At 36.7% G+C, this 27,818-nt stretch overlaps 1 protein-coding gene across 2 annotated transcripts; it reads left to right on the top strand.

Annotated features, from left to right (window-relative positions):
• Positions 1 to 231: 231 nt before the first annotated feature.
• Positions 232 to 26,955, top strand: SVOPL (SVOP like). Of its 2 annotated transcripts, XM_034403026.3 has the most exons (16): positions 232 to 350; positions 1,335 to 1,476; positions 2,450 to 2,541; positions 4,589 to 4,687; positions 5,743 to 5,814; positions 9,758 to 9,882; positions 10,398 to 10,461; positions 12,479 to 12,604; positions 14,805 to 14,933; positions 16,358 to 16,431; positions 18,986 to 19,191; positions 19,903 to 20,014; positions 21,488 to 21,569; positions 22,210 to 22,299; positions 23,578 to 23,691; positions 26,838 to 26,955. In XM_034403026.3, exons 2-16 carry the CDS (start codon positions 1,398 to 1,400, stop codon positions 26,847 to 26,849), a joined length of 1,476 nt encoding a protein of 491 aa, XP_034258917.2. In that variant the 5' UTR covers positions 232 to 350; positions 1,335 to 1,397; the 3' UTR covers positions 26,850 to 26,955. The 2 variants fall into 2 exon arrangements, with proteins under 2 accessions (XP_034258917.2, XP_034258918.2); XM_034403027.3 differs by lacking the exon at positions 22,210 to 22,299.
• The last annotated feature ends 863 nt before the right edge of the window (positions 26,956 to 27,818 follow it).

The raw sequence follows: 27,818 nt of genomic DNA, 5'->3' as shown, positions 1-27,818 counted from the left end.
CCTTTTGTGAGAATGCAAGGGCAGCAGTGATATATGGGACTGAAATAGAAACCCCAACTTGCTTTAAAAGAAAAAAAAAGTAAACCTACAGCAAAAGAGCATACAATTACACACTTGTTAAGAAATTCCTGATTTGGCCACCTGCTCTCTAAGCGGAGGGAAATAATTACTAGGAAGGTCTTAAACCTGAAATCTGAAGAGGCAAAGGTGTTATAATGGGAACTGTACACCTTCAGCCATGAAGGAAAGTGGTAAACCCAGGTATATTGCATGATTATAGCAAGCACAGATGAGCTACATATTTGAAAAGGCAAGGGGAGAGCAAGACTTAACTAATTGTTTGACAAAAGGTAAGAAAGATATTCAATGTGGAGGTATGAAACAAGTTAGGCCTCCAATTTTTTTTCCCCTCATTATAAGAACTTAATTTACTTAACTGCATTTAGTAATTATTTTTATAATATTAGTGTGGTGGCAACCCAATGTTCTCCAGATGTGTTTGGTTACAACTCTCATTACCTGCAGCTACGACCTGGAGGGCATGAGGTTAGGGGAAGGGGATGTAATGTCAGATTGTGAAAAAGTATTGGTCTGGAAATACAAATCAGCCGCAGAGTTTATTGGGTTTCATTTCTCAGTCTAATCTACCTACAAGGATGGCTATGGAGATCAAGTGGGGATGGTGTGATAAATAAAAATGTAATAAAGTTGTAAATGTGTACACATTTTCCTGTGACTAATTCCTGTGGAACCCAAGTGTTCTTCTGTATTAAGATATAGAATTACCCTGCATGATAATTCTGACCACTAAGGAATTCATATATTTGCTAAGTATTGCAAGGTTCTCTCATACTGTTATAATTATCCATCTCTTCAGTAATAATTATTTTGCAGTTAGCATTCATTATCATAACTATCGCCATCTGAAATGAGGGCTAGCCATTTTATAGAATTTACAGTTTGTTTTGTATAAAGCCAGGGGACGTATTTACTTAGATTTAAAACTGGATTGAATGAATTGGGCATAATTTACAAAGCAGTGTCCAGTTTAAGCAGAGCTTAGTATTGATCAGATGGTTCTGTTCTTCAACCGAGGAGTAGCAGCCGATAGCCCTTAAAGAAACAGTCTTTTATATCAGAGATGGGGGAACATTTGGGAACTTTTTTTTTAAAGTAATTCTTTTTCCAACAGTAGCCGATGAAAAATAAGTGAGCAGGAGAAATTCAGGTGCAAAATAATCTCAGGGAACAAAGTACCATATGTAGTATTGTTCTTAATTTACCATTCTCCGAGCCCACAACTTTAAGAAAATTCCTTTATATCTTCTGTGTAGTTTTCAACTGAATTAAGAGTTTCTACATACAAAAACTCCAAGTAAATTAATGCAAATTGGAAGATGTCAGTCAAGCACCAACAAGGAACAAATGCTGTAACTGTTGAGGAAATGGGAACTCAGGAACAGGAGCCGAAGAAAGGTAATCTAGTTTGGTGGTCATCTTCTCTCTCAGTTGTGAGTTCTTGACCAAAATTCCCTCAAAGTCTTAATGATTTCTTACAGAATTACAACTTTTGAAAATTCTAAATTCTCTCTCCCCTCAACTGAAAAGTTGTGAAATGGCCAACAAAATGTAGGCATCCTTTAATATTATGCATAAGGGGTTAGACGCTGAGCTTGTCAATCGAAAGATCGGCAATTCAGCGGTTCGAATCCCTAATGCCGTGTAACGGGGTGAACTCCTGTTACTTGTCCCAGCTTCTGCCAACCTAGCAGTTCGAAAGCATACAAAAAAATGCAAATAGAAAAATAGGGACCACCTTTGGTGGGAAGGTAACAGCGTTTCATGAGCCTTTGGCGTTTAGTCATGCTGGCCACATGACCATGAAGATGTCTTTGAACAGTGCTGGCTCTTCGGCTTTAAAATGGAGATGAGAACCGCCCCCTAGAGCCAGGAATGATATGTGCAAGGGGAACCTTTACCTTTAATATTATGCATATGGAGCAGTTTTGGGTTGTAGGTACATAATGTATTCCTGACACTTATCAACAAAATGTGACTTACCCAAACTTATAACATCTTATTGGTGGACGGTCTTTTCTCCCTCTCATAATTCTCTATTTGAAATCATTTTCTGGTTTCAACCATTCTTACATAAGATTCTTCTTTTGTCCATAATAAATAGTTATCAGAAAGAAGATAACAGGCCTTGCAACAGGCCATTGAGCTTTTGGAGTGCTAATGGAGATAAGGGAAACAGGACATTTAATTGTAGATTTGTGGATAATAGTAACATTAATTATTTTTATATGTGCATATTAGTGCACATTTCAGGGAAATCTGTATTCTTCCCCTTCTGTGTTTTTGTAATGTTTTCTATGTTTAGGAAGAATGAATAAATGCTAATGTATTCTATTTATTACATCTATTACTATTCTATTTAATATTCTAGAGCAAAAGACCTTTACAGTAGAAGAAGCTGTGGAAACAATTGGTTTTGGGAGATTCCACATTGCACTCTTTATGATCATGGGTAGCACTGGTGTAAGTTTTTTTTATTAATATTGCACTGAAATTCATCATCATTTCCTAAAACTTTTCCTCTTTGCAAAAGTGGCCTCAGTTTTATTGGTTGCTGAGAAGCATTTGAATTTCTTTCAAATTCCATTGTATTGTACATGGTCCATTGTTCCATGGTACCAGAGAATTTGTTGCTCTTTTCTTTTATTACTGTCTTTCCCGCCTCATTGGTTGTCCGCAATTCTGGAACTGGAAACGTTATGTAGGAATTGTCTCTGAGATGTAATGGAGACCTAAAAACCTTGTGGAGGGATGGGTAGGCTGGAGAGATTTCCATGGTGAAGGTCAAGACATTCATACAGCCCTCCACCCTTTTGAAAATCACATACAATTTCTTTTCCATCACATGGTGTGACGATGATTGAAAGATCTCAAAGGTGCTTTTTCTTTTCTTCAAAAGGCTGCTTTTTCCTTGAAATAGAAAATGTTTTGCTTCTTATCCAAGAAGCTTCATCAGTTCTGATGGCGGGGGACTGATGTAGCTTTTTGGATGAAAAGCAAAACATTTTCTATTTCTTCTTCCTTAAGGAAAAAAAAAAAAAAAACCAGTCCAGTTGTCTTTTGAAGAAAGAAAGCACTTTTCAGACAACTTTGACCTGGATGACTGAGAATCTCCACAGATATGATTGAAAGATGCAGTACATTTTAGCATAACACTATGTTTTGATGAAATTTATTGTATTAACACTTCCAATTGGCTGCTTTTCTCTGTCTTCTTAACACTTCCTTTAAGGATATTCTGGGACATTCTGAAGTATGAGTCAGAAAGTTATTTGCAGAAAAGCTCTCAATTTTCACCCTTTCACATCTCCTCTACTCTCTAAAAATCTAGGCTGCTTCCAGTTATTCTAAGTGCTAACTAATGTTCAGGCAGTATTCTAATGTATAAAAATGTGGTTCCGACGTCTTCAATAAGGAAGTATGGGATCCATCAGGCAGCTGTGACAAGCAGGGTGAAGGGCAGGGATTGAAGATAGAGACATGGCCAAGGATTGGAGTATCTATTTATTTATTTGTTTATTTTATTTTTTTAATATAAACATTCCATCTTCCATTCAACAGTGTGTCGTCTGGGTACAAATATCTCTGTGCAATAACCATCAAAATTTTCAACAGTATTCATTACATTGATAATAATTCCCTGATCTTACAGTAGTAATATTGAGCATAATAAATATGTTCATTTTTCCCTCTTTACATATCTTCTGATAAGAATATAATAATAATATTAAACATAATTAGTTATTTGGTTTAAAATGGGATTTTATTGTACTTGTTTCTTAACTTACGTTCGCCGCCCTGAGTCCTTCGGGAGAATGGCGGCATATAAATACATGTAATAAATAAATAAATAAATAAATAAATAAATAAATAAATAAATAATAATCCTAATAGTCATAATAATAACAGTCATCATATTGTTTACATCTCTATCTAAACACATTTTCTACATTTCACTAATCTCCTTCTTTTGTTTCTAACTTCCATTTTTATTCTCTAACCATCGATAAAATAATTCCCATGTCATATAATATTCAGTTTGTTCTTTCTCTTTAATTGCAAGCGTTAATCTATTCATTTCTACACATTCTAATATTTTCCTAATCACATTCTCTTCAGTTGGGTTCTCTTCACTTTTCCAGTTTTGTGCAAATACAATTCTAGTTGCAATTAATACATGAGTAATTAAATATGCATTCCCTTTACTATAAGTTTCAGATAAAATCCCCAACAAAAATATTTCTGGTTTTAAATCAATGTGTTGCTTTGTCATCTTTTCCAGCCATGTATGTATTTTTTTCCAGTATTTTTTTGCTTCTACACATGTCCACCACATAAGACCCATGTATCTGGTGGCATTTCCAACATTTAGCTGAATTATCTTTAAACATCTTTGCCAACCTCGCTGGTGCAAAGTGCCATCTGTAAAACATCTTATACCTCTTTGTGTCTTGGGTATGTTGAAAACTATATATTTTTTAAATATTGTTTCATATGTTCATCCCCAAAGGTGGTAGAAGCTATGGAAATCATGCTGATTGCTGTAGTAGGTCCTGTCATCCGATGTGAATGGCAGCTTAAAAATTGGCAAGTGGCTTTAGTGACAACAGTGAGTAGAATTTCTATAGTCACATGGTCATTGGGCTAACATTGGGGGAGAAGGTATCAGGACAATTATGAGACAATATAAATCACATTCCTCAGGCAAATGATTCTGGTCACATTAAAACATCAGCATTATTTGCTTCATCATTATTCCATTTTTTTCCCTGTGCTTATAGAACTTTCTTATTCAGATTCCAAAAATCCTTTGACCAGTCATGGATGTCTTAGCATAAATGTCTTGGGTCAATCTTGGCTCCAAAATCAAACCAAACCAGGTCTCCCAAATAAATAGCCATATATATATTCATCTGCTCAGCTAAGAATATTTGTAATGATTCTTTCCACTCCTTTCATTTTTTAAAATATTCTAAAATAGCCACCTGGACTTGCTTTTCAAATTACTGTATGGCTATAATAATTTTCATTAGTGAATATGCTAAACGGTAAAGAGAGCCTTTAACTGACCTTCAGCTGTTGAAACTGAAAGCTTCAACCTCAGTGGAGACCTGAGGGATCAGTAATTGGATAAGGGGGTCTGAAGATGGGCTCTTGACATTTAAGAAGACCCTGTACTAGATCATGTTCCTAAGTTCATAGCAACTTAGAACTAAGGAGAAATTTTCTGACAGTTAGAACAATTAATAAGTGGAACAACTTGCCTGCAGAAATTGTGAATGCTCCAACACTGGAAATTTTTAAGAAGATGTTGGATAACCGTTTGTCTGAAGTGGTGTAGGGTTTCCTGCCTAAGCAGGGGGTTGGACTAGAAGACCTCCAAGGTCCCTTCCAATTCTGTTATTCTATTCTATCCTTCTGTTTGGAAACTATCATTTTCTTTGTTTTAATGACACCAATTGTAGAATTCTGGTCACTCCCATAATGATTTCCATATTATTTTAAGGGCATTAATAGTTGGCCAAATAAAAATTTGGGGTGGTACAAGTAGAGATTCAGATGGAAGACAGAGCTAAATGTATTTTAATGTTAGTTTCTCATTCATTTGTGTATCAAAACATTTGTGTATCTTGCTTGGAACAGTTCATGATGACTTTCTTTCAGATGGTATTTTTTGGCTACATGGTGGCTAGCGTAACATTTGGGATGCTAGCAGATAAATTTGGTCGTTGTAAGGTAAGTGCTTTTCTTTTACTGCTTACTTTTTATAATAATTTTATTATAGTGTTCAGTTATAAACTTTAAAAAACTAATACAAACTGAAAAAGTATTTAAAAAATGAAAAAACAGAAAATGCAGAAAAAAAGATATAGCACAGAAAAATTATACAGGTAGTCCTCAACTTACAACCATTCATTTAGTGACTGTTCAAAGTTATAATGACACTGAAAATAATGTTTTAAAACCCTTTTTTTCATACTTATAACCATCCCCATGGTCATGTGATCAAAATTTGGGCTCTTGGCAACTGGATCATATTTATGATGGTTGCAGTGTCCTGGGGTCATGTGATCAGTTTTTGGACAAGTAAAGTCAAATCCACAAAGTCAAATCAAAGGAAACCAAATCCACTTAACAATTGTGTTACTAACTTAACAACTGTGGCAAAAAAGATTGTAAAATACTCATTTAACAACTATCTTGCTTAGCAAACAATAATTTGAGGGTCAATTGTGGCCGTAAATTGAGGACTACCTGTATGAAGACATCACTTCTGCCTTCATCATAGCAAGTACAAATTCAGTAACTTACTACTTCCTTTGAAAAGTACAATAAACGATATCTTCTTCCTACATCTCATCTCATATAAACAAATTCTTAAAGCCTCTTCATTTGGCCATGGTCAACAAAAGTCCTTTAAAGATTATCAGAAACAACAGCATATATATATTAAACTTGATCAAATAAACCTTTCCTTTGATTTTAACAATCTTGCTCTTTAATTGTTTTAAATATCTGGAACTTGATTTTTGTTCGTTTTTTTCTTTGTCTCTCTTCAAATAATCCTTTATTACTTCAGCAAGTCTCTTTTGTAAACACCCAAATAAGAAAATTATGCAAACCAATTTATTGATTTATTATTTGTATCTCCCTTTTAATTAAGACTTCAGGTAGTTCAGCCTAAGTCTTATCCAGTAGAAGCTGTTCCTCTGCTATATCCTCATTTAAAACCAGTTTACATATGATGTCAGACACTTTTAAGATTAACTTCTGAGTCCACTGTTCAGAAATATTCTTTAAAAGTTAAAATATTTGTATTAGTGAGTCAAAATTAATTGTTCTTCTTTTTTCTTAGAATCTTTATTTTTTTCTGGTTCTTTCTAAAGTCCAATTTTTATCTTATAAATTCTTTCTAAACAACAGCATTTTTGCATCAGAAGATTTCTTGTAATTAATTTCAAAATTACTTGAGGAAACTGTGTTGATTATGTTTGCCAGCTTGATTGATCTGTAAAAAAATAATAAAGAGGGGATGCAAAAAATAATTCCCTCTGGACTCTTAACCCATTTATAACTTTATAAAATCAAGATTCTAATCATGCTTTTGCTGTTTATTCGCTCTACCTAATTTTTCTTTTAAAAAGTAATTTTTCTCCAAAGATTGGACAAAATTCACCTGATGAATGTTACAAAACTTGTTGATTCAAAGATTCTTAACAGTTAAAAAACAATTAAAATACAATCACTTTTTAGTTCAGCTTTTAGTCCATATAGGCCCGTGATGGTGAACCTATGGCATGCGTGCCACAGGTTATACGCAGCACCCCATGCGAGCCGTCGCCCCAGTTCAGGTCTGCCGCGCATGCGGATGCACCTCCCACCAGCCAGCTGGTCATCGGGTCTCTGCCGTGCATGCATGGGGATGGAGCATGTGCACACGCGCATGTGTGGGGGCATGCGGGGGCACACACACATGCATGGGGCAGAGCATGTGCACGGTGTCTGCGCACACATTGCATTTTGGGGGTTCAGGCACATGCGCGCCTGAACCCCCAAAGTTCAGTATTTGCAAGCTCTTTGGGCACTTGTTCCGGAAAAGGTTAAGCCATCACTGATATAGGCTATATTATAACTTAAATGGAATCATTTGACTTCCATCCTCTCCATTCATGAACCAACTGCACAAACCTCAGTTCTGCAGATTATTTAGGAGTAGGAGCTGTCCAGAGTACATGTGGGTAATCTCACAATCTCTCCTTTCTCCAGAAAGATTTCATGGGCCAGAGCTTGCCTTCTGGTCATTGATCTCTGCCGCAGCGCATCCTTCAAGGATGTCCAACTCATCATGTTCTCACTGAAAGTTCTCATATTGCTCTACTTATATGGCATCAGCATTAACCTTGTAAGGAAGAACATATCTTTTCTTGATATAGAAAATCAACAGCTGTTGCATGAACTCCACAGGGAAGCATGCCGAACTCAGATTATTTCACTTTTTATACTTTCTCATATATCAAATAAGTCAATATAAAGTTTTTTTCAAATTTGGCCACAAATTTTGGTTACAAAATAGAATGATCTTTTTATCGTAGGCCAATAATGTAAAAGTATATGCTCTAGCAGTTTTCCTGTTTTGCTCAATTTTATAGCTTTTCACTTCTCTATTTTCTTAACCTTATGCATACATACTATATATGATGGGTTCCTCCCCTTACAATGACTTCCTATGTGCTAAAGAAAGCATAAGCAAGAACATTTTTTTACAAGCTGAGGCAATTTTCTTTTATGCTGAATGAAGCATTCATTCGCTTCTCCTTAGTTCCCCTCACCATATTCAAATGCATACATTTTTTTGCTACACTCATCTATACGCACAAATACATTTATTTGTGCATATATTGTACATATACAACAAATCAACATCTGAAGCAGTGGACATTCTTGCCTGCTGAAAACACTTAAAATTTAAAGATGGCGCCATCTTATGCTTTAAAGGTTCACTTACAAAAGCGAAGGACAAAAGCTTCAATGATCCACAAGAAAAAGCTCTTCAAACCTATTTATTTTCCTTTGGATCTTTCTGCATTCACTCTCGCCTTGCTCTATTTCACTACTTTTGAAATATTCGCAAATATTTCTTTATAAATACATCATTCAACATTTCTCTCTCTCTCTTTTTTTTTGGAGCAAGCACTCTTTTATATGCATATTTTTCTTATCTACAACTTCATCATTCCACTAAATATCTTTTTTTATTCTTCCTGCCAGCAAAACTACATAGACTTCTGGGGCATTTTGTAACTGAACTCCTTTCACTTTGTTCCTTAGAGTTTCCATATTATTTTTCATGGTGTTCTCCTCATTTATTCTGTTGGAACATTTCTTTATTTCCTTTCTCTTCTTCTCACCCCCCACCTTCTCTTCCAGCAGTTGTACTTTCATTCTTGTTTCTTTCACTTGTTTTGTTTTCTTCCATGTCTAAGAGTTGATAGTACTGTACCAGTGGTGGGTTTCAAAATTTTTTACTACTGGTTCTGTGGGTGTGGCTTGGTGGGCATGGCAGGGGAAGGATACTGTAAAATCTCCATTCCCACCCCACTCCAGGGGAAGGTTACTGCAAAATCCCCATTTCCTCCCAATCAGCTGGGACTTGGGAGGCAGAGAATAGATGGGGGCAGGGCCAGTCAGAATTTTTACTACCGATTCTCTGAACTACTCAAAATTCTGCTACCGGTTCTCCAGAACTGGTCAGAACCTGCTGAAACCCACTTCTGTACTGTATCTTTTAGATTTATATTCATTTCTTTGCCATGTAAAAGCTGGCTGGGTGACTTTGGGCCAGTTACACTCTCTCATAGGCATGTTCAATATCTTGAGTTATTTATTTATAAAGGCAGGATAAAAAATAATAAAAAATTATCAATTTAATTTTAATTAAACTTAAGTTCAGTAAAGTAGGTGAACTTTATATTTTATGCATTTTATCTGGAACCTATATGCAATATAGTGACACACATTCAAGAAATATGTATTTAATTGCACGGTTAATTAAGTTTTTTTTTTTTTACTAGTTGTAAATGTTCAGAATTTATCTACAAGGAAAACTTGAGATAAATATCCTACAGTGCTGAATGTTGCTTTGAAGTCAATGTCTTCCTGTCTATATATTGTCTCCCAGGTTTTAATGATCTCTTTTGCATGGGCAGCCTATTTCTCTTTGCTGACATCGTTTTCTCCTTCGTACATCTGGTTTGTCTTTCTCCGAGCCCTCGTAGGATGTGGCGTGTCAGGTCATTCACAAGGGTAATGTCATAGTGCAAGCAATAGTAGGACAAACATCAGCATTATCATGTGATGTTGTAGACTTTCTGATGTTTTTAATGCATGCATATTTTACCATGGGATCAGAAATCCAGAAGTTTGGGATTTGTTCAAACAGCAGATTACATATAACATCTATAATCTTCAAGGGCAAATTATGTTATATTCTTACTCTATCTAGGTTTAAATTCTAGGTTTAAGCCTAAAATAAAACAATTCAGATAGAATTGATGGGTGTTGCAATAAAAAAAAGCCAGTGAAGGGTTGGGTTGGGTTGGGTTGGGTTTGTTTGGTTTGGTTTGGTTTGGTTTGGTTTAGGTGAGGTGAGGTTAGGTGAGGTGAGGTTAGATTGATTGAGTACTTTGTGTAAATCCAGCCATTATGGCTACTTCAACAAACCATTATTAAAACCAACCTGGAAGTATTTGAACCCAATTAATACATTTCTTTCTCTTTCCTTAATCTTCTTACCTTCTTTCCTTACTTTTTTTTTTTAGGCTTATAATAAAAACAGAATTTTTGCCCACAAAATACCGGGGTTATGTTTTGCCATTATCACAGGTAAGCCAGAAATCTATTTGCTAAGAAATGTATCAACATTTAGAGTTTTTAAGTAGGAAAAAAGGTTAATAAGAGGCAAAAATCTGTGCAATTATACGTGGATAATTTCCCCCCCATTTTTCTTATATCCAAGTTGTCATGGTCAATGAAACTGAATAATAAGAGATTCAGAACAGATAAAGTGCCTCTTCATCCAATGGACAATTACAATGACAGCATTTGTTGCTAGATGTTGGAGAGATAGCTAACAGCTTGAACAGTTTTCCAAGGAATATGAATGTGTAGGGGATAAAGGTATAAGTGGTCTCAACTGATGAGAATGTCAAGTGATGGCACCTCCAAAAGAAGCATGCTTCCCTCCCCCCACCCGATCATCCCCTCTGAATGGGGAGTAAATCAGCTGCTCCTTTAAGACAAGATAAAACAGAGTCATCCATATCTGATACTCATGCTGCTCTACTTTATGGTGATGTGTGAATATTGCCTACATCATTTTATGGAAGCAAAGTAGAAGAAGTAAAAGTCCCTAAAGTTGGAGAGAGTGTGGGGGAAGAGAAAATGAGACAGAGAGTTTGCCAAGAAAAAAAATATGGGATGGAGCTCAGCTCAAAATAAATAGCAATAGCACTTAGACTTACGTATTGCTTCACAGTGCTTCACAGCCCTCTCTAAGTGGTTTACAGATTCAGAATATTGCCCCCAACAATCCGGGCGGGTCCTCATTTTACCCACCTCGGAAGGATGGAAGGCTGAGTCAATCTTGAGCCTGGTCAGATTCGAACTGCCAAATTGCAGTCAGCAGTCAGTCAGAAGAAGTAGCCTGCAGTACTGTACTCTAACCACTGCACCACCTTGGCTCTTGTTATTTTTAGAGGGGGTTGGTGGGAGGTATCACTACTGAATTGTAATGGTTTCAGGTTTCTTAAGCTGCCTTAAAAGTTTTTCAGGATAGAAAAGTATAGGTAGTCCTCAACTTACAACCATTTGTTTAGTGACCGTTTGAAGTTACAATGGCACTGAAAAAAGTGACTCTTTTCCACACTTGCCACCACTGCAACATCCCCATTGTCACGTGATCAAAATTTGGGAGCTTACAACTGACATGTATTTATGACAGTTGCACTATGTGATCACCGTTTGTGACCTTCCCAATCAGCTTCTGGCGAGCAAAGTGAATGTGGGAGGCCAGATTTGCTTAATGATCTCATGGTTCATTCAACATTGTAGTGATTCATTTAACAACTGCGGCAAGAAAAGGCCATAAAATTAGGCAAAACTCGCTTAACAACTGCCTTGCTTAGCATCAGAAATTTTGGGTTCAGTTGTGGCTGTAAACTGAAGACTACCTGTATGGAAAACATAGTCTGAAGTAAATGAAATCTGGGATCCACAGAACTTTCTCAGACATCTCCATATGTCACGGGATTTTGACCATCTACTTTTGAACAACAGGAACTCTCAAAAGTGGTTGTTGATACTGCCTAGGGTTCTATTGAAAGTCCATTATACCTGAGACAGTTTTTTCTGTCCCAGTCAAAGGAATTGGAAATGTTTACTCCGTTTTTTCAGTATTAATTTTACTTATGATGAATAATTGATTTATTGATTTCAATTCAACACGAGCAAGTGGGATGAACTATCATTAAATAAACTCGTTAAATATAATTGGGAAAATCCATGTGTTTTAGTTCTGTACAAATTTAGACTTCAGTCTGTGAAATGCCTACATTCTATTCTTACTTCTGCAGCTGCAGAAATGTATTCCCTATTGAAGTGTTCATACATTACATTCTGAGAAAGATTGAGAGCTGACATTCAAGCTTCAGGACCATTTTGCTTAGTTTATCAAGATCTGTACTGACATCCCAAAAATCAGATGTGGGAATGCTTAACTCAATATTTTTATCGTGTTTTATGCAGCAACTCAGTTTGAACAAAGATGTGGATGTTGAAAGAATGTAAAGATGTAGAGAACCTCATTGTCTCCTAATCTATCCTTTGTTTTTCCATTTCACAGGTATTTTGGTTGTCAGGTTCCTTATTAATTATTGGATTGGCTTCGGTTGTTAACCCAACTCTTGGCTGGCGGTGGCTGATCCGAATTGCTTCTATTCCAGGCATTCTACTTCTCCTCGTATTTAAGGTCTGAAAGACTTCAAACTTAGTTTTGCATACAGAGAGAGTTAGGTGGAAGGGTGTGTGGGTATGTATGTATGTAGACATTTCTTGTTTATAAAGGAATTCATTGATGCTGGCAAATTAACAACATTTTTATCAGCTTATACCATGCAAAATGCTCAACCACACTCATCTGTCAAATTCAATAGATTTAGTTTGTGATACAGAGAGCATTGTTGTACATGCTTAGCTTGAAACTCTTAAAGAGGATGAACCTATCATAAAATAGAGAGCAAAGGTAACTTCATATCTGAAACTTATTTGGATACAGAAACAGATTTTATACCCCAATCCTTTCATATGAAAAAAAAAAACTCTTTCAGATTGATTTTTTCTTAGTAATTTTCCAACCAACTGATGAAATAATGTAGGAATATCTTGTTTCTAATAAAAAGTTAAAGAAATGAATTTCCAAGCACTACCAACAGTCAGAAATAACAAATAAACAAAACAAAGAAAAATGTATTCTAAAGTAAAAGGAAATAAAGTTATTTCTAATCATTGTTTTCCAGTAAACATGTCTGTGGGCTTTTCCCAAATCCAAAGATGTTTCTAGAACAAGATCTGATGTGACAGAAGACTGATTATAAATTATGTAAATAAAAGCATTGAAATGCTCCAAAGTTTTCCAAGCTGTCTTATATGGAACTCCTGCAAATTGTGAAGACAACTGTCATAACAAAAAATGTTGCCATAAATTATTTTTATCCTCAAATCAGTCTTGACTCCTGGTGATTGCCTGGACCAGCTTCTGCAGGTTTCTTGGCAGTGGTTTTCCATTGCCTGCTTTCTAGGGGTGAGAAAAAGTGACTGGCCCAAGATCACCCAGCTGGCTTTGTCCCTAAGGCAGGACTAGGACTTACAATTTCCCAGTTTCTAACCTGGGAAAATTAACTGTTGCTTACAAATTAGCTGTTGTAAATTGGATGATTCAAAATCAGTTGTAAACTCAATCCTGTATGCATACTGCAAATCAAACATTGCCTCTTAATGGATTGAGGGCCAATATTCTGAGGCAAGTAATTGTTGTCCAGGCAATTTCATAACTGGTATATTCTACCGTATTGGATCTTAAGAGAAAAGGCAGACTGCATATTCCCATATGCCTGACCACATTCCACCACCATTCCCATAAACGCTTCAAGGGGTTGTTTGTTTGCATGTTGGGGGACATTTCATTGCTTGAGGAAGTACCCTGATGATTTGATTTAAGCAGGAAAATTGTTTATTTTCTGCAATTAGAAGAATTTGCCTAAAACTTTAACATTGGGAATTTGAGAAAAGCTAAGTCCATTATTGGGTGATGCAAGAATTCACATGTATTGCAAAGTTGCTCTGATGCTGACTTAACATGCAAGTGAGGGAAAGGTCCCTTATAGTTAAATGGGAACCAAGGAACCAAGATGTGGCTTCAAAGCCAAGAATGTTAATTGTATCCCAGTAAATTTCTGGCTAAGAAACAGTCCATTTTACATTATTCTCTGGGCTAAGTCACACAAAATGTTTATGCTTCCATTCTGTTTGGACACCCATTTTATTCACACAAATGTGTAGACTTGTAATTGCACATATAAGCACCAGTATTCATTTATCTTTTGGGTTTATTGGAATTGTTTCTAGCTATAGTTGTAATTTGCGGATTAGCACATTCTATTACTATCTGATAGACTTTCCAAAAATGGCTTGGGTGGACAGAAAGCATTCCATGAATTGCTCTGCGGTGACCCATCATATTGATCTGAATGCTATAATGCTAAAAGAGATACTACATTGAATCCAGTCTTTATGGCACCTACCCTATGGAACAATCTACCCCCAGAGATACGAGTGATCTCCGACCTCCGGATTTTTCGTCGGGCCCTAAAAACTTATTTTTTTCAGTTAGCCGGTCTGTCCTGATTTTAGGGTTAGTTTTAAAATTTTAATATTTATTTTAAATTGACAAGTTTTAAATTATGGGCCAAATTTATAAATTATTTTAACTTTATTTTTTAACTGTGATGTTTGTATAGATGTTTTTTATCTGGCTGTTCACCGCCCTGAGTCCGAAAGGAGAAGGGCGGTATAGAAATTCAAATAAATAAATAAATAAATAAAAGACTATAAGATTGATGGTACACTGGAAAAACTAGTGCTTGTTTATCTAACTCATTTGTATTTTGCAGTTTATCCCCGAGTCTGCTCGATATAATGTATCTTGTGGAAATGATAAAGCGGCCCTTGCTACTCTCAAGTGGATTGCTAAAATGAACCGTTCTGTTATGCCTGAAGGAAAGTTGGTAGAAACTGTTGAAGTAAGTTTTTCAATATTTTTGTTAACCTTCTTCCTGAAACCATGAGGTGCAGGACTGACTCCCATTATTAATTTATCCATCTGCTGACTATCCATCCATTCTTGGCAGTTTGAAGATGTGTGGACTTTAACTCCCAGAATTCCTTAGCCACCATACTCCACACATCTTCAAACTACCACAGTTGAGAAACACTGTGTTAAACTATGATGGCAGACTTGATCACCTAAAAGCAGAGTTCATCAGGTTCTAATCAGTTCTGGAGAACCGGTAGCGGAAATTTTGAGTAGTTCGGAGAACCGCTAAATACCACCTCTGACTGGCCCCGCCTCCATCTATTCTCTGCCTCCCGAGTCCCAACTGATTGGGAGGAAATGGGGATTTTGCAGTATCCTTCCCCTGGAGTGGGAAGGGAATGGAGATTTTACAGTATCCTTCCCCTGCCATGCCCACCAAGCCATGTCATGCCCACCAAGCCACACCCATAGAACCGGTAGTAAAATTTTTGGAATCCCACCACTGCCTAAAAGGTAAAGTCTCCTTAAATAAAGTAATTACAGTCCATAAAGTACAACAATGATGCTTAACTACTGTATTTTTTGGAGTATAAGACGCACCTTTCCCCCCCCCCTAAAAAGGAAAGAAAATTTAGGTGCGTCTTATACACCAAATGTAGCCCTGCCCACCCACTGGCCCCCACCCTTTGGCCTCTGCCTCGCAGCAGTTACCTCCTTGCAAGCAAACAGCAAGAAAAAACAGCTCCTTATAGCTTCAGCACAGGCTAATTAGCACAAGTTGATTGGATCGGCCTCCCGACTCTCAGCTGATTTGATCTCGGCTGTTTTGCACAGGGCTCTGCTGCTTGCTGCAAAGAGGTAAATTGCTGGAGCAGATTTTTTTTCCCCTTGTGCTAATCAAGCTATGTTGAAAATGAAAATGAAAGTAAAGCAGGCTGTTTGCTGTTTGCTGCAACGAGGTAAAATTGCTCAGAGGCAGAGGGAGATTTCTTTTTCTTCTTTTCCTCACCAAAAAAGGTAGGTGCGTCTTATACTCCGAAAAATACGGTATCTGTTCACATCAATGGAATTTAACTTACTGGATATTACAAAAGACAAGAAGCCATTATTGGTACAACTCTTCTTTTCTTATATATGCCATTGTTGGCACAATGTATGATACAATAGTATTATTGTGCAATCCCTAATGAAACAAAGTGAAGATTGTAGTCAACTCCCGGGTGTCCAATATATGGCCTTCCAGATGTTTCTGAATTTTATTTTGCCTATGTTTGCTGGGGCTACCAGGAGTTACTGAACTGAAAAGTTAGATTATAATTCACAAAAGGATTCAAAGCTTGGGATGTGTCTTCAGCATTTGAGCAGCATATATCCTGTGCATTTCTGACTGTTCCTTTAACATATTTCTAGGAAAAACGAGGTAGATTCAAAGATCTATTTGATCCCAAATATTTACGGACATCTTTGCAAATATGGATTATATGGTAAATTCATATGCTTTTCTTCTTTCAAACTGCAGTGCACAAAGTAAACTTAATGAATGTTAAAGGGAAAATTTAGATTTCTTTTGTTTTTAAATTTATTATAGCTCCCAACTCTGATTAATTTAAGAATAAAAATTACTATTCAGAAGCTAATCAGAATACCAAGCAATTATTATAGTAATTTAGCTTACATTTATTCATTTGATTCTGTGTAGGATGCTCTGCTTGGCCTTCTCCAGCCAGGCATTCTTCATGGTTCCATCCATTTGACACATTGAAATATAAACTCTAACCAACAAAATTTGGCGCTAGCTGTTGTTTACACTCATGGCATACTGACCAGGAGTTTTGGGAATTATTGCTCCAAGCACATCTGAATAGCACCAGATCACAAAGTTTCCATATGCATTCTTAGATGCAGTTAATATATTTTGTTTTATTCTTTCCTTCAATTTAAAAATGAATACCAGAATAAAAGAGATAGTTTTGTGCAGTGGTTAAGGCATCAGAATAGAAACCATAATTCCTAGTCTCATTTTAGGCACAAAGCCAGATAGGTGACCTTGGACTTGTCTTCTCTTTATTTATTTATTTTATTAAATTTATATGCCGCCCTTCTCCCGTAGGACTCGGGGCGGCGCACAGAATAAAAACATGTAATAATAAGAAATCCTAAAAACAGCCAATATAAAACCCCAAACAGAATAAAATCAGGTCGGTGCGGAAAATGCAGAGGTCAGGGGCTGTCCGGAGCCCGATGGGTAACCCATTCCAGAGGGTTGGTGCGGCCACCGAGAACGCCCTCATCCTGGGGGCCACCAGCCGACATTGTCTGGCCGATGGCACTCGGAGGAGGGCAGCCCTATGTGACCGCACAGGGCGGTGGGAGGCCGGTAGGAGGAGGTCCTGCAAGTACCCCGGGCCCATGCCATGTATGGCTTTATAGTGAGAACCAGCACCTTGAAGCGGATCCGAAGGGCAACCGGCAGCCAGTGCAGCTCGTGCAGGAGAGGTGTTACACGGGAATAACGGGAAGCTCCTGTAACAACCTGCGCGGCCGCATTCTGGACCAGCTGGAGCCTCCGGATGCACCCCAAGGGCAGCCCCATGTAGAGGGCATTGCAGTAATCCAACCGAGAAATAATGAGAGCATGAGTGACTGTACGGAGGGCATCCCTGTCTAGGAAAGGGCGTAACTGGCGCACCAGGCGAACCTGTGCAAAAGCCCCCCTTGTCACGGCCGTCAGATGATCCACCAAGGATAGCCGAGAATAAAGGAGGACGCCGAGATTACGAACCCTTCCAGAGGGAGTCAGCGACTCCCCTCCCATCTGAAGTGATGGGGCAACTAGATCAGGAGATGCCAGCATCCACAGCCACTCAATCTTGGAGGGGTTGAGTCTGAGCCTGTTTCTACCCATCCAGAACCTTTGAACCTTAAGGAGGCAATGACAAACCATTTCTGAAAAACCTTGCCAAGAAAATGGCAGAGACTCGTCTAGGCAGTGTCTGATAATTGTACATGACTGAATGGAACAATTTATTTAAAAAAATAAAATAAAATAAAAGCAAAATAGGCAAGAAAATTACATGACTATTTAGATTAGTCAATCCATCTTGATTTACCTGACACAATGTACTGAACTGTTCAAACATATGGATGAATGCACATATTCACTTGATCCGTACCCTGCATTATGTATATGAAATCTCTTAATGTTCTTGGAGTTAGTGTCATGCATTGAGTTTCTTCATTATTTAAGCAATTGAGGGAATTAGAATAAAATTCAATGAATGAATAAAACTCAGTCTGCAGTGTCACATTCATATGCCAATTTAGTCTTGACAATAGAAACATATATTCCAGCTTGTGCAATAAAAATACAATTGAAACCCAGTGGTTTCAGCATTAGCTGTGATGTTTTCTTCTATATCTTAAAATGTAGGTTTATAAGCAGAAATACACAGATAAGTGACTATGTAACATAGGCAGATATGTAATTTGGATCTTCTAGCCCAGAGGTCTTCAAACTTGGCAGCTTTAAGACTTGTGGACTTCAACTGATTGAAGTCCACAAGTCTTAAAGCTGCCAAGTTTGAAGACCTCTGTTCTAGCCAGTTAAAATTTGATCTGTACCTAATTCACTTGACACCTTAAAATGGGCAAAAAAACAAGAAGAGGTAACATATTTGCAGTTATTTTATTGCTCTTCTCCTCTGGAATTAGGATCAGTGCAAAATTTTGAATCAATTTAAATTATGAGAAGTTGAACTATTTAGTCCAAGTAGACAAAAGGATTATTTGAATTGCTTAATTCAGTAGCAAACATTTTCTTCATCCTTGCATACTGGAAGTTGTATGGGTAATTAATAATATTTACCAATCCCTTAACAGTTTGGTGTGCTGTTAATTAGTTTGAATGCTGCCATAAAGCCCTTTCTTGTTCTATTTGGGACTATCAAATGTACCCTGTAGATGTACCTTATTATCTTTAGAGAATATGCTAAAGAATGATTGTTTCCCATTGCTAACCCCTTTTGTTTTCTATGACAGGCTTGGGATTTCTTTTGCTTATTATGGTGTCATTCTGGCCAGTGCAGAATTACTGGAGAAGGATCTGATTTGTTCAACAGGAGGATCAGCTGAAGAGGCAGAGCTGGGCCATACTCAGGATGAGTTTCAGAGCCCTTGTCTCTGCCATACCTTTGCACCATCTGATTACCAGATCATGTTCATCAGCACAGTAGGAGAAATTGCATGTAATTTCCCCCCTTCTGCCTTTATTTAAAATAAGCATGGAGAACAGGAAAGAGACTCCAAAGCAACCTTCCACAACTAGATACACACATACACAGAGAGAGATTTTCAGACAGATACAGACTGTTGTGTAACATTAGGAATTCTGTATGAAAACCAGTTTACTTGCTGTTGTCAGCTGCTTTCATTGATGTATTTATTTAGGAATGTAAGAACAGCCCTTAATCTCACTAATTTCAGCTCTTGAAGTTCATACGGTTTCAAGTTGCTAAGGTTGAGAAACGTTGAACTAGATGCTGTTGGGAGTTAATAACTTGTCATTGTACGTGTATACACAGTATACCCATACAACAAAATTCACTTAACACCCAAAGACCAGGTCCAACACACATAACAATCCCCAAACACACTCCCACCCACCACAATTCCCCACCCCTAAACCACTCAAACATCCACACAACAGACCAAGTAATGCTGTCCAACAGCTCATTGATGGTGGCCCTTCAGTTCATTGTTGAGTGCAATTATAGCTCTGGGATAAAACTATTCAGAAAACGTTCTGTTACAAAGTCCCCATTTGTAGTTTTCAAGTAATTGTAGGGGGTGTATGCATATGTGTGCGTGTGTGATAATTATGTAGTAATGATTCAGTTAATTAATTGAATTTTACAAGGTGACATCTTTTTCTCCTTTTCCTTTTTTTAAAAAAATAGTAAATCCCTTAAATATTCTTGGCATCAATTTCCTGGGAAGACGAGTGAGCTTAACAATAACAATGGGATGCACTGCTGTTTTCTTTCTTCTCCTCAATATATGCACCACAATGTAAGTGTCTTGGGTGGGACCAGATGATGATGAAATGGCTTGGATTCCAATGCTTGCAACATCTTCTAGCCTCTGGTGTGGTCAACCATAATTTGGGAAATGGACATGGTGATTCATTGAGTGCTTAGAATTTAAAATAGTTTGGCTTAATAGAACATTTATTGCAGGCAGGAATTATGCATTTGGGAATATCCAAAAGATGAAGGCAGAAATGTATAGTTTTACAATAACTTGCTACCACACAAACATAATGACTTGATAACCTCTTGATATGTTCAGAGAAAACATATTAGATGTTTCAGTGAAAGAGGACTATTTGTGAGTTTCCCAGGAGCTCCAAGACAAAACCGGTCTTGTTCTGATTCAGGGGCCCCTTGTGTTTTCTAACTTCATTTTCAAAAATGTGTGTGGGTTATGTGTGAAAAATAGTTGCAGCAGTGTATAATAATTGTGTGGGTTCTTACAGTAGCTTTCCCCAGTACACTGACTTGAAATTATGGAAGATGAAATCTAACATATTTTGAGAGCATTGCTTGGGGAAAAATGTTTTATAGAATGCAAAATACAAGATCCCTACTCAGATACCCTATGAACAACTGTTTGATGACAAAAGAAAAGGAACATGGAAGTAACAAAAATGTACTGACCATAGCTGTATATCTCTAAAATAAATAAGGGCTGGTCTGTGTTTCTCTCTGGTGCAAACTTGCTGGAAAGTTGTAGTTGATTACACCAACATTGGTAAAGTTTCTCTCTTTCCTATCTGGATTGTCAATCCATAACAGTTAGAGCAACTGACAGAAGCAGATGTTTGGTTTAGTATAAACTGAGAGTTTCTCCCAAAAAACAGACATTATGTACATGGATAATTATGTTGATCTTCACATTAGTATAGCTTGTAGCAATAAAGGGAATTGTTTTTGAATGCCAGTCTGGACAGAGTAATTGATTGCCAAGGTTTCTTTATCCTATCTGATGCCTACCCTACTGTATAAATTTACAATGACCCTCTCTGCGAACAAAAGAAAAAAAGAAATTGACAGATTTCCTGCCTGAAATGTATTGATTTTTCAGTTTTTATGTGTTAACATATTATATGATGAAAGTCAGCAGATCTTTGCATCTGATAGAAATCATCAGGTATACAGGTGAAACTCAAAAAATTAGAATATCGTGCAAAAGTTCATTTATTTCAGTAATGCAACTTAAAAGGTGAAACTAATATATGAGATAGACTCATTACATGCAAAGCGAGATAGTTCAAGCCTTGATTTGTCATAATTTTGATGATTATGGCTTACAGCTCATGAAAACCCCAAATTCACTGGTTATTTACCTGTAATTGATGTAAAATAGCCATTCCAAAATAACATTCCAAGATCACATCAGTGGGACACATTGGTAAACTATTGGACGTTGTTATTATATTATTACATTATTTTCTTCATATCTTTTATTTTATTTTATTTCTAGTACTGGTCTTATTGGTTTCCTCTTTATGCTGCGTGCTTTTGTAGCTGCAAATTTCAATACTATCTATATTTACACAGCAGAGGTAAGGTCCTCCTGATTTCTTGAATTGCAAAGTGAAAAACTACCTAAATTATGTTTATGAATAACTTTTTATAACTTTTCTGCTCAACAGGGTACTCTTTGGCCAGTTTACCCAGAAATCTCACCAAGTTTATTATTTATTTCCACATAAAATAGTATGGCACTTCAACCTGAGCCAGACTAGACAGGAACCATATGCTAACACCTATAACTTAGTAGGAGCTTTATGCTTGTTTTCAAACAAGACTTTTAAAAAAATTACTGTATTGAAATTTTTAAAAATTTATTTTAAAAAATACATTATCTTTCTAAACATTGCTAATTTTATGAATCTGTTCTTAAAAATGAGGGCTAATGTTTTGTACTCAAGTGCTGCACTGGAATCAAATTTAGAGAATTGATAATATTTTGGTCCCAGGAAACTAACTTCAACAAAACTCTGGGATTACCTCTAGGCATAAAATAACCTAAATTCTGTACATTTTGTAAAAGGTTTAGTTATATTTGTTTCTCTCTGGACCTCATATTTGGAATCATCAGTACTGTTTTTTTAAAGACAAATTGATGCCATACTGCCCTCTGCTTCATCCAATACTTTTTCTGTCACAGAGATTATGCTCATTTTTACTACTATCTTATAGGTTTATCCTACCACCATGAGAGCCATAGGATTAGGGACCAGTGGCTCCCTATGTCGTATAGGTGCTATGGTAGCACCTTTTATAGCACAAGTAAGACATCTTTTTTTTTAAGAATTTCACTGCATATATAAGGAACAGATTCCGGGCAAATATTTTTAGTATAATATATAGATTGTTTGATGTTTAAAGATTCACATTTGTAAGATTTTGGCTGTTTTAAGTTAATTATTTCTTTTCAGAAAGTTTGGAGGAAAGGGGACACCAGGGAAGCTAAATTGATACTAATGTATTCAAAATGCAGAATCCTGTTTTGGCTATGGTACAAATAAAGGAAAAAGATGATAAACATTTAAAAATGAAAGGACAAGTTTCTTTAAAAATCTTAATTACAAGCATTGCTCAAAACAGCACCATTCATTTATTGACGCTTAGAAGGTACAATATGAATAAATGTAACAATTCTGCGAGAAGTTAGGAGAAAAAGGTTAAATACATTGGCTGATTAAAAAAACCATTGTATGTTTTATTATAAAGTTTAGTTTCTTAATAAAAAACTTGATATTAACTCACTAATAGGAAAGTGATTCTAGCTCACCTTTATTTTAGTGGAGAAAAATGAAATCCTTGAATTCTTCCAATGAAATCAACAGAACTAAAAGTGATGAATTTCTATAGGTCGTTGAATTAATAAGAGAAATAAATGAATTCATAAGACAGTGAACTACTCTTAATAATTTCAACTGATGCAATATGATGTAGTTCACAAAAGCTTGAGCTGTGATAAATGAAACGGCCATTATAAATTTAATATTACTTTCTGAAAATGTATAATCTCCTTTTCTACTCTAGCACAATGCTTAATGCCTACAACATAATTAAAAACCAGGTGCAATATCATTTCAAAGAAATGAAAAAAGATGTTGAAACTTTTCCTTTCTTTAGCTAGAGGAGACTTTGCAGTCCCATAGAGCTTTGTGTGGAGGAAATGAATCATGTAATATTTTACTTAAATTAAAGCACTAGCCTTGTATTTTCCTAACCGAACCCTTTTTAAAGCTATAATTCATTCCTACATGTATGTGCAACATTGTAATAGCAAGTTTCCTTCTCTCCACAACCCTCCTCCCCCCATAAATAAACTTTCATTAATTGTATGCATAGATAACTCTCCACCTCTGTTGTGTGTATAAGAAAAGTCTGGCATTGCAATTCCATGCTAACTTCCTCCACATAGGTTCAGTTCATGTCTGGAAAGTTAATTCTATTGAAAGATGGTTCAATCCATAAAATAAATAGGCCAGAAAGGATTTACAGATGAATTGTCAGAATTGCATGGCAGCATGGCACTAATACATTATCTAATTGTAGGTACTTATGAATGCTTCTTTCTTGGGGGCACTGTGCCTTTTTGCCTTGGTTTGTATTGTGTGTGCTATCTCTGCGTTCACTCTACCAATAGAGACCAAAGGGAGATCACTCCAGGTGGGTAATTCATCTTGCTTCTGAATAGAAGGGTCCCAAAGGAACCCCCCCACACACAAAATTCGGTTCCATTACCAAATATAAAGCCTTGCCAACTTTATTTTAGGAAGTGAAAGTATTTTTTAAAAAAGACCCTTACAAAGAATTTCAACTTTTGTATATCTGAAGTCAACTACGGCATGACCCCTAAAACAAATGGCTAACAACTTGATAATGAAGATCCATATTCAAAAGCAAATGCAGATATAGGCAGTTCTCATCTTATGACCACCACTGGTACTGGAACTAAGCGATGCAGGATTTCTTATTAGTTGTGCCACGTGGCCCAGCAATGAAGTGGCCTTCTCTACTCTTGACTTCCTGAGCTCTGAGTATTTTCAAAAGATAAGTGTGCGATTGTGACACACTGGGATAGGAATGCCCAAGGGTCAGGAAGCAGAGCATGGAGTATCTCAGAAGGTGAGAAGCCTTGGGAGGTCCAATGCAGGTAGTCTGTGTCTGTACTAGGTGTCTGACAGTCTGTTCCACCTGAGTCACTACTTAACGACCCACACGTTTATTTAATAAATGCATTGGGGAAAGTAGAGCTGGGAGGGGGGGGGGTGATTAATGATGTGGTTCATTTAATATTTATCCCAACTTTTGACAGTAATGGGCAGGCTCCATGACTGTTTTAACTCAAGTAGTACCTGCAGAATATTACTTGTAGAGAGTGGGATTTGTATTAATAAAATAGTACATTATATAAGTTACTGAAAATATTCTTTTTAAATTAATGGAGGACTGCAATGAAAAGTTGCATTGCATCTATGGACCCTAATAATGCATATAGCTCTAACAGAGGTAAGGGAGTTTCAGGACAGAAAAAAATACTTTCATGGCCCCATCTCTAATATTATGTAGCAGGCTCTAATGCCAAAACATAGGCGAGATTTCTAATTTGAGGTTGAACTGTCTCTTAAACAAACTTTAATGAAACTCTAATTCATCTGATTGGCCCAATAGGGAACATCAATGGAGGTATAAAGATTATGTTTATAATAACATTTTGAGATGGTGACATCTAAATTTAATTTCTACTCAGTTAAATCACACATTATAAAGTCTTAAATCTGATTCATCAGAGGACTAGCAACTGAGGTACACCAATCATACCCTAGGAGCTGCAGTGGCACAATGATTAGAATGCAGTATTGCAGGCTAACTCTGCCCACAGCCAGGAGTTTGATCCTAACCGGCTCAAGTTTAGTTTAGTTTACTTTATTGTCATTGCACCTCGTACAATGAAATTAAATGCCATCTTCAGTGTACATTATAACTATAAAAATAAAACACAAACACACATCCTTCACATTCTATACAATTGAATTGAAAACCCCTGATATTGCATTAATATTGCACTATAGAGTAGAATTCAATATGGTTTCACCCTGGGATAGAAGCTGTTTTTCAGCCTATTTGTCTTTGTATGTATTATCCTGTACCGTCTGCCAGATGGTAATAGTTAAAAAAAAAAGGGTGCCCAGGATGAGATGGATTTTTAAAGAATGTTTTGAACTTTCTTAAGGCAGCGGGAGCTATAAAGCTCTTCCAAAGAGAGGATAGGGCAACCAATGATCCTCTGGAAGGACTCAGCATCCGTCCTTCCAAGGTCAGTAAAATGAGGACCCAGATTGTTGGGGATATTATGGAACAGTATATAAATCTAAGTGCTATTGCTATCATAATCAAGCTATCTTATGAAGAATGCTACAAATACAACCATGAGAAGGGAGCAGCAGCAGCAGACTTTAACCAAAACATCCAAGACACATAGCTGGCACACGACCAGACTAAAGTGCAAAACAGTGACAAGATAATGGTGAAAACCACTCCGTCAAACTCACAGTTCATGTATTTTAAATTTTTTTTGCTCCAATCTATATGGACTATAGTCGATTAAAATTGTACATAGGTAGAAAATACTTTATTGCAATTTACATAAAATCCACACATCGGCACTTTATACAACCACCAGCTAACTCAACCGCTGACGATCAATAAAGCTGACCTCAGTCAATGGGTCCAGCCCATCCCTTCCCCCAGCTCTTACATTCCAAGACTGCAGCAAAAAATTTTGCTACCTTTAGTGTAATCTTAGAATCAGTATCTTGGAGTAAGAAGTGAAGACTAAGATTTTCAGATAATCCAGGAAATCTTTGGCAGATGGGAGAGATAAGTTCTGACCTTACCTCCCGATAATGGGGCATGTAAATACGATGTGAGCCAATGATTCTGGAGATCGGCCGTCACATGAACAGTGAGTGGATTTCACACACCCCGAGCACCTGCTACCTAGGACATTCGAGGGGATCACATTAAAACGTGCCTTTAGAAAGGCCAACCTGTATTTAACAAAGGATAGCATAGAGAGATATTTGGGGCGGGGGGGGGGTGCATTCAGGGAATAATACCGAGAGAAAATGGAGAACATACCCCCGGGTCAAGTGCCAGTTTCTGTTGTCTTTCAATATCATCCAACCGCTGGAATATCAGCGATCTGGCTGCATCTGGGCCAAGCATAAGGGCTTTAATAGGGGGAATACCTATCTTCATAAGTTCGGTGTGAATATTGCGGGCCCAAGAACTGTGGAAATCGTCCTGTCATAAGCACTGCCCTAAATAGTAGTCTGGAAGTCTGACCCACAGGGTCAGCCAGTAGCCAATAGCAACTTCCACAGAACAGTAGCGAGAGATGGTGTGCCGAATTCCAAGCGGATTGCAGCATTACTCACAGGGGGGGACTCCCATTAGATGGCGTAAGAACTGACTTTGAACTGACTCGAGGAGGGAAATATTTGTTTGAACCCAAGGGGGGGTGCCGTATGTAATGGCAACCATGAGAAGGTATCATGGTGTAAAGTGGCTTATGAGGAATGAGATATATTTTTATAGCATTGCAGTTAAAAAATGAAAGGGAAGAATATTCTGATGCAAGTCTTCATGAATTATTGCTTCAGAACAGTTGACCATCAGGATAATTTAAAAGTGTCACCTTTTTAAGTTTAGACTTAAAATATTAGTTAACATTGTAAAGTTTCATTGCAACAAATGACTTGACTCATGAAAAATAACTAAAATCTGTTGTTTTTTAAAAAACTTTTCAGCAAAGAAAGTGATCGTTAATTCTTGGAAGAAGAGGACATTGGTTGCTTGAAACTTGTGTGGCCTGTAACAATTCTGAAAATGTGTTTTCAAGATTAAACAACTCTCTCCAATACATAATCAGTATAATCATTAAAGTAACTCTATGTTTAAATCAAGTTTAAAAACTGTCACCAGAGTTTCAAGTGCATCACATAGTCAGGGCCAAATAACAAAAACAGGAAACCACAATAGTTTTAGCCAGCATGTGCATATATTTTGTTCACACCTTCATGAAATGGGAGTTTTCTACATTAATCTGCATATCTGTGACAATTCTCCCCCCCCCCCTTTCCTTCCCCTTCCTGGGGTATATATATAAATTACTCCTTCAAATCTTCCCATCTCTGGAATTTTGTGCATATTGAGCTACAGAGCAGAAACTTGCATTGTATTAAATAACCCACTACTTAAATATTTCTTGGATCAGTCTCCGTTTTTGCTTACAACAGTTTTTTTTTGCAATGATCACATTTTTCTCAATTTGTTATAAAAACTATCCTACTGTTTTAGTTTTAGTAACTTTGTTTCCATTATCTGAAACAAATGCAAATTTCTGTATTGATCAGCTAAATAAAGTGAACCTTACATAGATTTTTAAACACATGCCTAGCATAAAGTCATGTTTATTGTCAAGTATTGCATCTTTCCTTATTCCATTACATGAAGTTGAATATGCTGTTTAATTCCACTGATGGACAAATGAAAAAAATCATTCCTTGAGAGGTAGCTAATTAATAGCTTTTATCTTGAGATTTACTAACTGCTTAAGATCTCTATATTTCAGTATTTGAGTTAGCTGTGTAATGGCTTCTTGGTTGTTTCTTTCATATTTTCTTAATTATTTTTATATGATTGTAGAAAATAGCAGAAGAACGTCAGGATAATCTATTAAGCTATATATACTGAAACCTTCTGATGAATCTCTGCTAATGGAGTTTGGA

This window comes from Pantherophis guttatus, chromosome 7 (genome assembly GCF_059756535.1).
Source record: "Pantherophis guttatus breed Tessera chromosome 7, ASM5975653v1, whole genome shotgun sequence".
NCBI classification, from domain to species: domain Eukaryota; kingdom Metazoa; phylum Chordata; class Lepidosauria; order Squamata; family Colubridae; genus Pantherophis; species Pantherophis guttatus.
The sequence above is the reverse complement of the archived record's forward strand: the minus strand, read 5'-3'. Positions and strand labels throughout refer to the sequence as shown.

What these genes read in the sequence shown, in the direction of transcription:
- SVOPL (XM_034403026.3), top strand. Translation starts at nt 1,398, where the DNA reads ATGTCAGTCAAGCACCAACAAGGAACAAATGCTGTAACTGTTGAGGAA. An exon ending in TGATCATGGGTAGCACTGGT is followed by an intron (nt 2,542 to 4,588) that starts GTAAGTTTTTTT and finishes TCATCCCCAAAG; the next exon opens with GTGGTAGAAGCTATGGAAAT. An exon ending in AGTTGGTAGAAACTGTTGAA is followed by an intron (nt 14,934 to 16,357) that starts GTAAGTTTTTCA and finishes ACATATTTCTAG; the next exon opens with GAAAAACGAGGTAGATTCAA.